We start from the raw sequence: 11,720 nt of genomic DNA on the forward strand, positions 1-11,720 counted from the left end.
AGAGATAAGAGCTTCCAAAACTTCAAAAACACTAGCAATTTTAAATATTTTACAAAAGTTTTCGCTGCACCCCTAGAAAATTCCACAAGGCACCGGTTGCCCGACAGTGCTATATACGTTGGACTTCCAATACAACTTGGAGTCCTGCCACATGCAAAAGTTCGCTGACGACACTGCTATCGTGGGCTGCATCAGGAGTGGGCAGCAGGAGGAGTACAGGAACCTAATCAAGGACTTTATTAAATGGTGCAACTCAAACCACCTACAACTGAACACCAGCAAAACCAAGGAGCTGGTGGTGGATTTTAGGAGGCCCAGGCCCCTCATGGACCCCGTGATCATCAGAGGTGACTGTGTGCAGAGGGTGCAGACCTATAAATACCTGGGAGTGCAGCTGGATGATAAACTGGACTGGACTGCCAATACTGATGCTCTGTGTAAGAAAGGACAGAGCCAACTATACTTCCTTAGAAGTAAGAATAAGATGTTGCAGATGTTCTGACAGTTGTGGCGAGTGCCCTCTTCTACGCGGTGGTGTGTTGGGGAGGCAGCATTAAGAGGAAAGACGCCTCATGTCTGGACAAACTGGTGAGGAAGGCAAGCTCTATTGTTGGCATGGAGCTGGACAGTTTAACATCTGTGGCAGAGCGAAGGGCGCTCAGCAGGCTCCTATCAATTATGGAGAATCCACTGCATCCACTTAATAGTATCATCTCCAGACAGAGGAGCAGCTTCAGCGACAGACTGCTGTCACCGTCCTGCTCCACTGACAGATTGAGGAGATCGTTTCTCCCCCAAACTATGCGACTCTTTAATTCCACCTGGGGGGGGGGGGGTAAACGTTAACATTCAACATTATACATAGTTATTGTCTGTTTTTCACCTGCATTATTATCATTCTTTAATTTAATATTATTTATTGTATCAGTATGCTGCTGCTGAAGAATGTGAATTTCCCTTTGGGGTTAATAAAGTATCTATCTATCTATCTAAAGTATCTATCTACTGTATCACACCAAAACCCCCACACTCCTGGGGTGAACATACAAACAACTGGTCATAAACTTGAAAACTAATTCTTGAGTATATGATATGAAAACCCAAATCTGAAGCCGAGCTTCATTCAAAATGCTTGCCTCCGTCAGTAGGTTACGTACACAGTGCAAGTTGCAAAGTTAGATTTACGGCTTGCTGTAATTTTCAATTTCACTTTCCATCGTTTTCAATTTTGCAAGTATATTCAGGGTTTATTTCAGTACTTAAACTTTTAGTTCCCCACTTTTCTTGAGGTAGCCTTCTGTTTCCATACACTAGTCCTGTGTCAGTTTCAATATTACTGAATACCTAAACTTTTCAAAACTTTGTAGCAGAACAAGATTACAGATCAACACGTTACATTCAAATCTGACTGAAGCTACAACTTTTACAAGAACTGCTACTGGGTAAAATTATATTTATACCCAAGATTCACATTATTCCCACTAACTTTGTGCTCGAGTTCAAAATAATTTCCTCTAAAACTGTGTTTTGCAATGACCATCAACGGAACCCAAGGTCAGCCGTTAGGATAAGCAGGAATTGACCTAAGACAGGGAGGCTTTACTCCAGGCCCATTGTATGTGGCATGTTCATGAGCTCCAGTTAACTACTGTAATTATATTAGCCCCTTGTGTTATATAAATAAATGTAGTACAGAAAAGTACTCAATTAATTACACGGAACTTCTAATACGACCGATTAACCAACAGCGCTCTAACTGGGGCCCAGTGACTTAGGAAACTTCCCGGTTGAAGCCGGGTAACAGAACTAATTTATATACATACAACAATAGGATTAAATTACGCATTGCCAAAAAACTGCACATTATAAATTAAAAGGATGCACTTCCGGTATACAATAAAATCACTTTTTACGAGGATAAACGGTTACTGAGAGCAGTTAAACAACTAATTAGTAAACTAACCTCGATTAACTTAATCTCGAACAAATTCACGGTACCCGAAACCCGTCCTTTAGAAAGGGGAACAAATAAAACATTCGAAATACAGTATCACTTGAAAAGCAAAGCTGCGAGAAGGCACCGGTCATTCCACTTTGCTGGGTGTAGTCCGGTGTCTTCTCTTACCGGTCACCGAACACACGTAGGCGAAATTATTACCATTTTCTACCCTATGACGTCATTTAAAACACGCCAGTCCTCGTCGTGGGGTGGGGCAAATAGTGAGTTTTTACCTTATATGTATGTGTTAACGTCACGTCTGGAGGAGCCCTGTTAGGCGGTCCCAGTGACTTCTTCTCTGTTGATTGGTTTCCTGCCGGTGACGCATTTTTATCGGCGCCCTGGAGCTGTGTGGACCTTCTTCAAGCGCTTATTCAGAAATTCACTTTGCCGGTTGTGGACGGGTGTTGTAAGGAGTGGGTACATTGCGGCGTCCTTTCGTTAATTTGCTAGTGAATTGTATTAGGTAAGTATAATCTTAATGTTTAAATGGTTGGGTTTGGTATTGTTAATTTAAGTCTCCTTACTATATTTAGCGTTTGTCGGTTGGCAACACGCTTTAAGAGCAAGTCTTGAATCGTCCTTGTGTGGCGTTTGATCTGAAGGCCCTAGGGCCGACATGATCGACACACTCAGTTGAAGTGCTGTGGTTTTACAATATAACGATTTTAATTTTATTAAGACATATTTATATTTGTATTAGAAAAAATACATAAATAATGTTTAGACATTTTTGTGCACGAGTTTCTTTAAATTAGCGGTGGTGTATTTAAGCGAGAATTAGTATAAAATTCTTTTAAACTATGCGAGCCAGTTGAATGACTGGTGACCGCCAAAAGCAGTAGGCACCTCTTCTGTGTAATAAATTTGAGCAAAACCCACGACCGTGTTTCTGTCATTTTATATGTGCGGTTAACTACCGATAAGACTGAAATCTGGAATTAATCGGTGCAGAATTTACTTAAATGTGGATGTAAAGGGCACATCGTGTCGACTAATTCTCGTTAAATTTACCGGGGTGAATAATCCTCAGGATTCGTGGATGGGATATATGAGATTAACGTGGTAATATGGAGCAAAAGTGGAAACGCTCATAACCTTCTAAATGTTTATATATATATATATATATATATATATTCCAAAGCATTTTTTCCACAACTGATGTGTTTTTCGTATACAACGTGACGTGTTTTACGGACCGGCATTTCATCTGCCGTTCATCGGACAGTTTCAGAGAGGCATTTCATTTCATAACACGTGAAGATTTGGTGTCCTTCCAGAAACTCCTGCTTTTCACCTTTCGACCTCCAAGCTGCTGTTGGCTTTAACGTGGCAATTCAAGCCATGCCCTTTGTCATTTTAATTAGGTGCTTTGCTTTGGTATGTCATAAACGCAGAATGGGCCTGTTTAACTTGACTGGGTGTTTGTACAATTTTTTTGGATTCCAATTTAAAAGGTGTGAATGAAACCTTTTTTTTTCGTTTTTATAATGGTTTGGAATGTCTTTTAATTTTTTGCTCTCTAAATGACCTTGAGATGGAAGGGTACATTAATTGTCCCAAGAGGATATTTGGCTTTTACAAAAGCTTAAGAAAATATTAGAAACTGCAACCACCCCCCTCCAAATACAACGAATTTAAAAAAAATAAGAAAACGTCAGACTTGGTTAATGAATGATGAGAGCAGCCCCAGTTAGGCCTATTGCCATATATATGTACACTACCAGTCAAAGGTCTGGGTACACCCAGAAATGTTCATGGTTTTGATTGAAATTGATATCTTTTCTCTTGATACCATTACATTGATGTAAAAAATACAGCCAAGACATTACTAGATAGAATTCTTTATTGTCATTATGCATACACATAACAAAATATTTTGTTGGTAGGACTCAGCTTCAAGGCAGAATACTTAAATACACTATCCATCCATTATCCAACCCTCTAACTCCTAACTACAGGGTCATGGGGGTCTGCTGGAGCCAATCCCAGCCAACACAGGGTGCAAGGCAGCAAACAAACCCCAGGCAGGGCACCAGCCCACTACAGGGCACACACACACACACCAAGCACAATTTAGTAGCGCCAATGCACCTAACCTGCATGTCTTTGGACTGTGGGAGGAAACCCACGCAGACACGGGGAGAACATGCAAACTCCACGAGGGGAGGACCCAGGAAGCGAACCTGGGTCTCCTAACTGCGAGGCAGCAGCACTACCCACTGCGCCACCGTGCCGCCACAATACACTGTAAATAATAAAATAAATATAATAAGTATAAAAGACAGCAGCAATAAAGCATCAAGTCCAGACTTTTCCGAGACCAGTGATCTGTGTGCGTGGGTCTGCAGGGGAGGAATACAAGTGTGTGTGTGTTTGATTACGAGGGAAAGTGCGTGTGCATGTCTACAGGGGGGCAGGTTAGGGGTAGATGTATGTATGTGTGTGTGTGTATCAGTAGGGGCAGATGGACTTAACAGCTCTGGGTGAAAAAGCTGGCTTTCAGTCTGCTGGTGCGTGTTTTTATGTTTCTGTATCGCTTTCCCAAAGGCAGTGGTACAAACAGTCCATTTCCTGGATGGGTGAGATCCGCAGCTATACATTTGGCCCTCTTCTGCACCCTTACAGCATATACAGAGTCCAGGTCTAGGAGATGACTTACCATGTTCCCCTGTGCTGTTCTCACCACCCGTGCCAAGTCCTGTGCCGTGCAGCTGTCGTACCACACTGTCATACTGTGACAGAGTATGCTTTCTATAGCAGATCTGTAGAAGTCTGTGAGCAGCCGAGATGAGAATCCAGCACGTCTCATCTTCCTGACGAAGAAGAGTCTTTGTTGGGCCTTCTTTACCAGGTGAGATGTGTTCAAAGACCAGGTCAGATCCGATGTGATGTGGATACCCAAGAACTTGATATTGTCCACACATATTACAGCCTCCTCATGTATGAATATAGGGGCATGTTCTGTTTTTCTGGACCCCCTATAGTCCACAATGACGTCTTTGGTCTTGCTAGTGTTTAAGATGAGGTTGTTGGCTGAGCACCATAGTGCTAGGTGTTGTATCTCCTCTCTGTAGTGAGTGTCATCATTGCCTGATATGAGACCCACCACGGTGGTATCATCCGCAAACTTCACAACCATATTTGTGGCATGGTTGGCAGAGCAATCGTGCGTAAATAACGTGAAGAGTGCTGGGCTGAGCACACAACCCTGTGCCGTGCCTGTGTATATAATGGCTATTACTGCTTGAAATGTCTGATTTTAAATTTTATTAGTTGCATACCTGCAAAGCCTCATTCCTTCAGTTTCTTAATGGTCAATTCAATTAGCTTATCCTTAGACATGTTTAATAAACCTTTGCAATTGCATTAGCACCACTGAAACCTGTCATTCTGTTTACTTGGGTTGCAAGGTGCAAAGTTCAGCTGTGGGTTCAGAAATTGCCAAAATGAAACAGCTTTCTCAAGAAATATGTCAGTGTATTGTGTTTTTGCAGAGTGAAGGTAATTAAATGCAAGATCTTCCCAAGAAACTGGAGAGTTCTTACAAAGGTGCCTATGGATCTAACAGGGATAGAAAGAGAAGGGACAGGCCCAGGTGGACAACTGCAAGAGAAGGATAGGACATCTGAGGGTGTAGTGTGAGAAACAAACACTTTACAGGTCCTCAGTTGGTTTCTTCGCTAAATACACACCATCTGCAACAGAGAAAAGGTGACTCTAGGATGCTGACTATAATGCACTTTTCCAGTTATCTTCTTTCCAATGTTTGCAATCTTTTGCCAAACTTTTTTAATTTGCCGGTTAAGCATGTGGCTTTTTCTTTTAAACTCTGCTTCTAAGCGCAGCATCCCAGAATTGTCTTTTCTCTGTTACAGACAACACTGGTATTTGGTGTATATTTAGTGAAGAAGTCAACTGAGGACCTGTAAGGCGTTTGTTTCTCACACTACACACTCAGATGTACTTTTCCTCTTTTGTAGTTGTCCTCATCGGCCTTGCCCTTCTTTTTCTATCCCGATTAGATTCCCTTTGCTGTTTTTTCTCAAGATAATAATAGACACCTTTGTGTAAAATCTTCAGATTCTTGTCAATCTGTTGCATGGAATTACTTTTATTCTGCAAAAGAAAGTAAACAACAGAATAACCTGCTTCTCAAGAACGTTGTTTCATTTAGGCCGTTTTTGGTGGCAGAATTGATCTTTAGGAATGCCAGTACCTTGCAACTCAAGTGAATGGAAAAACAGGTTTTAGCAGTGCTAATGCTATTTAAGTTAGTATTTATATATGAGTAATTAAGGATACACAAAGTTGGCCAGTAGGACATTGAAGGAACATCTGATGAAAATGGGGCTTTGCAGTCATATGTGAATAATAAATTAATAAGTCCTTTCACACAGTAGTAGCCATTGTAGACGCTAGTAATTTCTTAGCTTGTATCTCAATTTAAAAAAAAAAAAAATATGTTATCAATTTTTATCAACAACATGAATTTTGGCAGCATGGTGGCGCAGTGGTAGCGCTGCTGCCTCACAGTAAGGAGACCTGGGTTTGCTTCCCGGGTCCTCCCTGCGTGGAGTTTGCATGTTCTCCCCGTGTCTGCATGGGTTTCCTCCCACAGTCCAAACACATGCAGGTTAGGTGCATTGGCGTTCCTAACTTGTCCTTAGTGTGTGCTTGGTGTGTGGGTGTCCTGCGGTAGGCTGGTGCCCTGCCCGGGATTTGTTCCTGCCTTGCGCCTGGCATTGGCTCCAGCAGACCCCTGTAACCCTGTGTTAGGATATAGCAGGTTGGAAAATGACTGACTTGACTGAATTTTGCTTTATTAAGTTTGACTTGATTTTATGGAATGTTATCTACTTGTTCCTCCCCCCCTTTTTATTGATTGTAATTACATTTCTGGGTGAGTCCAGACTTTTGACTAGTTGTGTTCAAAGCAGCCCCAGTGGCGTTTTTTGACACACTTTCTGTAAAATTAATTTGTTGGTTGAATGTCCTCAATGCTGGTGGGTCATAGAGAGGATATGCAGCATTATTCATAATGTATGTCAGCTTTCGTCTTCATCCTGTCCTCCACTACCACCTCCAGTGTAGCCAGTGTGTGTCCCGTAACTGTGCCTGCTCTTTTATTCCACTTATTGTTCCAGTCGGCCTCCATCGAAGTGATGGTACCAGCCCAGCACACCACTTTTTTGTAGAACATGTAAAGGTTGTCACTAACCCCACTTAAAGGAGCACTGTTTACTAAGAAAGACGAGTCTGTTCAGAGGTGCTACCTAGTTCAATGATGCTGCATGAAAATGTCGTCATTCATTTTAGATCAATAAAATTAAAACAGTAATGTGGAATGGTGTATACTACCGACTGTGTGTTTTTTTTTTGCCGTGTTATTATTTTAGACCAGGTTCAACAAAATGTTGCAGAGATCTTAGCCATCCAAAGAAAATTACTTTGTACCTGCAGAGATGTCTCTCATCATGATAACATTGTATAATACAATTAACACACACATAGTCATTGATACAGTAAAAAGCTATAAGATCCTTTTGATGTTTTTGGAGATCCCCCCAGCTTTAGGGTCATCTGAATTATTTAATGGAAGAGTCAAGAGAACCACTTGGACCAAGCTGTTGGAGTGCTTTCATATTCGACAGCCCATTTGAATCAGCCACATTAAAATTGGTAACAATTCTTTTCATAGCCCAAGCAGACATTGTGAGACTGATGGGTCTTCTCTAAGCAGAATTCTAAGTTTGAGGTGAAGTGTTAGTTTCAGATAAGGAAGAATAAAGTTTTTTAAGTTCCTCAAGACAGTTGGTACTGTTTGGTAACCATGAAACAGATTGACGTCTTATCCAAATGTCACATTTTCAGCTGTCCTTAAAATGATTTTAGTTCAGCGTTCAAATGTCATGAGTCACAGGCTTGTAAATGCTGCAAGGTTGGTCCCGGAGGGATGTTGTACCTGCAGATTTTTCTTCCAACCCTGTTCATGAGAACTCAAATTATTGCTGTCGAAGCGCTGCTTACTCTGGCAACATTTTAATTCTTCGTTTTAGTTGTCTTTCTTTTTAAGATTCTCCACCCTTAATTGCTCATTTTAGTCTTAAAGAGCTTCATTAAGTGTTTTAATGGCTCCTTGTTAGCAATAAGCTGCAAAAAAACAAAGGAACCGGCAGATCTATGTTTACACCCGCGTATATTCATCTGGCTTTGTAAAATATTTAAAAGGAAGCTGAAGAGGGGGACACAGAATTACTAATCTGCTTCAGGCTACAAAATATTTGGATAATATCCTTTGGGGGCTGAGGGTCTGTGATAAAAGACAACTATGAAAACCGTAACTAGCCATAGAATTAAGTATAATCTGTTACTGGCAAAAATTTGTTTCTAATTAAGCAGTCATTTTGAAACCATAACCTGCAAGACACCAATGACCCCTTAGACTCCCACTACAAAGTATTGGAAAATATACACAAGCAGTAGATAAAATATAATGGTTGTGCCATTTTTAATTGTTCATAGACTTCATGTCAAGTGTGTTCATTTCAAGTACTGTAAGTAAAGTACTACGGCCACATTACCCCTCAAGGTCTCTTGAGTACATCAGCTTCCTGTGTAACATCAAGCCATCTTAAACTCTGCTCAGCCCTTTGCGTCAGCACTCCACAATACTTGTCGGTGCTGTTTATGCCATATAAACCTCACGGCTCCACTGTCCTGTTTTATGTCTTTTTTTTTCTTCATGTTTGATTCTTTGATTTTTGTTTTATGTTGTTCATGTGCGTCATTTTTTTTGTTTATTTTTATAAGCTGCCTGTGTTATGTTCCATGTGTTTTGCGAGTAGTTTCCCCAAGATTCAGGGCCACCTACCAATCACTGCCAGGAACTGCCATCTGCTCTGTAAATCCAGAGGGTCTCCCACAATTCCTGGTGGTTCATTTCACATTTGCTTGAGGGTTTGGTAAGTGTTGACTAGTTTAGTTCTGTGCTTCCTGCGATTCATTGGATTTTTGACTAATTGGGACTCCAAGTCCATGATATCCAATGACCCCTGTGGCAGGCGGCCAGGATGCCTCTCCGGCATATGAGCAAGGATGGGAGATCCAATACCTCCCCCTGGACGCTAGGTGGCAGCCTCCCTGGTTTGCAGCAGTGCCTCGGACTCCTGCAGGGCTTCATGGGGGTTGGAGTTTGGTGTAGCCCTGTTGGGTTCCGCAGGTGCTGCAGAGGTAGCCGCTGGGCCCTTCTGGGCAGTTATTTCGCCACACCCGGAAGTGTAGCCGGGTGTCGCCAATGAAGCACCTGGAGCACTTCCGGGTGCCTGATAAAAGTAGCCAGCAACCACCACTCAGGCGCCGGAGTCGGGAGGAGGAGGACGAAGATGCCTGGGAGGAGTGGTGGAGGAAGACAGTGTGATTTGGGGTGATTTACTTTGTGTGTTTGTGCTTGAGACTGTGTTGGGCCTGTGGGACACGGGGAAGACGTGCCCCACGGCTGAAGAAAAATAAAAGTCCTTTTTCTTTGATTTTTACACATGCCTCCGTTGTCAATCTGTGTCGGGTTGACGCCTATATAGCGCCTTTGCCACACCCCCTACAACAAACGCTTGCAGTATTTGGATTTGTGAGTTTCAAGTCAAAATTGGAGAAGGTTTCTCATTGCTTTGAGAGTCATGTGTTCTCTGTGGAAGTTTTAACCATACAGTATGGTTAATAGGATGGCTTTTTTGTTCTAATCTCTACCCATAATGTGTTAGTTCTGTAATTGTAACTTTAGAACATGACATTTTATGAGAGCAAACCATTCAGACTATGAAGCTCATTTAGCAAGCTTGGTGTTCTGATTGTGTTGAATTTGTTCAGCACTTTGTAATGGTGTTGGCTGTTAACTTTTTTTTTTATGTATAAAATTCAGTACAGTAATCCCTCCTCCATCGCGGGGGTTGCGTTCCAGAGCCACCCGCGAAATAAGAAAATCCGCGAAGTAGAAACCATATAAATATATGGTTATATTTATATTGTCATGCTTGGGTCACAGATTTGCGCAGAAACACAGGAGGTTGTAGAGAGACAGGAATGTTATTCAAACACTGCAAACAAACATTTGTCTCTTTTTCAAAAGTTTAAACTGTGCTCCATGACAAGACAGAGATGACAGTTCCGTCTCACAATTAAAAGAATGCAAACATATTTTCCTCTTCAAAGGAGTGCGCGTCAGGAGCAGAGTCTGTCAGAAAGACAGAAGAAAGCAAACAAATCAATAGGGCTGTTTGGCTTTTAAGTATGCGAAGCACCGCGGCACAAAGCTGTTGAAGGCGGCAGCTCACACCCCCTCCGTCAGGAGCAGAGAGAGAGAGAGAGACAGAGTTTGTTTTTCAAGCAAAAATCAATACATGCCCTTCGAGCTTTTAAGTATGCAAAGCACCGTGCAGCATGTCGTTTCAGGAAGCAGCTGCACAGAAGATAGCAACGTGAAGATAATCTTTCAGCATTTTTAGAGGAGCGTCCGTATCGTCTAGGTGTGCGAACAGCCCCCCTGCTCAATCCCCCTACGTCAGGATCAGAGAAAGTCCGCGCAAGAGAAAGAGAAAAGTAAGCTGGGTAGCTTCTCAGCCATCTGCCAATAGCGTCCCTTGTATGAAATCAACTGGGCAAACCAACAGAGGAAGCATGTACCAGAAATTAAAAGACCCATTGTCCGCAGAAACCCGCGAAGCAGCGAAAAATCCGCAATATATATTTAAATATGCTTACATATAAAATCCGCGATGGAGTGAAGCCGCGAAAGGCGAAGCGCGATGGATTACTGTATTTGTAAAGACTTTGGACATTATCTTAATGTTATGTAATTATGCAGTGAATTGAAATTATATTCCTCTTTGCTTAATAGGACAAATAATGGGTGACATAGAGAAAGGAAAGAAGGTCTTTGTCCAGAAGTGTGCCCAGTGCCATACTGTTGAGAAAAATGGAAAGCACAAGGTTGGTCCAAACCTGCATGGCCTGATTGGGAGGAAGACGGGGCAGGCTGTGGGCTTCTCTTACACCGATGCAAACAAAACTAAAGGTAAGTGAGATGGGCGGGTGAGGGGAGGGAGGAAAGTTGCATATAATAATAAAAAAATTGAGCAGTTTTGAAAATGTGTTGATTTATCCCTCTTTTTTGCTTCTAGGAATTGTCTGGGGTGACGATACTCTCATGGAATACTTGGAGAATCCCAAAAAATATATCCCAGGAACAAAAATGATTTTTGCTGGCATCAAGAAGAAGACCGAACGTGCCGATTTAATTGCATATTTGAAAAAGGCAACGTCTGAATAGAATATCCTGTAGTTTGGCGTCTATGCTGCTTTAATGTGGTATCTGTTTCTTAGTCTTGTGGTGAATTGGATTTTTAAATTATACCAGCCTTGTATGTCCTGGTTCTAAATGCAATATTTTTGGCATGTTCATGTGCCATGTATGCAGTCAGAGCCTGAAATAAATAATGATTTTTATCTGGTTCTGGTTCTCTTCATGTTTTTAATTAATTACAGTGGCTCCCTTCTGGCTCTTTCAGAAATGTGACAGTATGCCACAAAGGGCTTTCATGTTTGTCACTCATATTTTGAAGTTTTACAGGTAAAATGTTAAACTCCAGACCGGGCATCATTGTTCCAAATTACTAAAACCACTGGATAACTTTGTCATTTTTACATTTGGTGCTGCAGGTGTATT

At 41.7% G+C, this 11,720-nt stretch overlaps 1 protein-coding gene across 1 annotated transcript in view; it reads left to right on the forward strand.

Annotated features, from left to right (window-relative positions):
* Positions 1-2,311: 2,311 nt before the first annotated feature.
* LOC114655328 (cytochrome c) overlaps positions 2,312-11,720 on the forward strand; it is a 9,991-nt gene continuing 582 nt past the window's right edge. Inside the window, exons 1-3 of the mRNA XM_028806232.2 lie at positions 2,312-2,465; positions 10,893-11,069; positions 11,176-11,720. The exon at positions 11,176-11,720 is cut by the window's right edge and continues 582 nt beyond it. Of these exons, the coding sequence (XP_028662065.1) occupies positions 10,901-11,069; positions 11,176-11,324 (318 nt within the window). The 5' untranslated portion in view covers positions 2,312-2,465; positions 10,893-10,900 and the 3' untranslated portion in view covers positions 11,325-11,720. The remainder of the gene's footprint in view (positions 2,466-10,892; positions 11,070-11,175) is intronic.

The sequence above is a fragment of the Erpetoichthys calabaricus genome, chromosome 8, assembly GCF_900747795.2.
Source record: "Erpetoichthys calabaricus chromosome 8, fErpCal1.3, whole genome shotgun sequence".
NCBI lineage: Eukaryota > Metazoa > Chordata > Cladistia > Polypteriformes > Polypteridae > Erpetoichthys > Erpetoichthys calabaricus.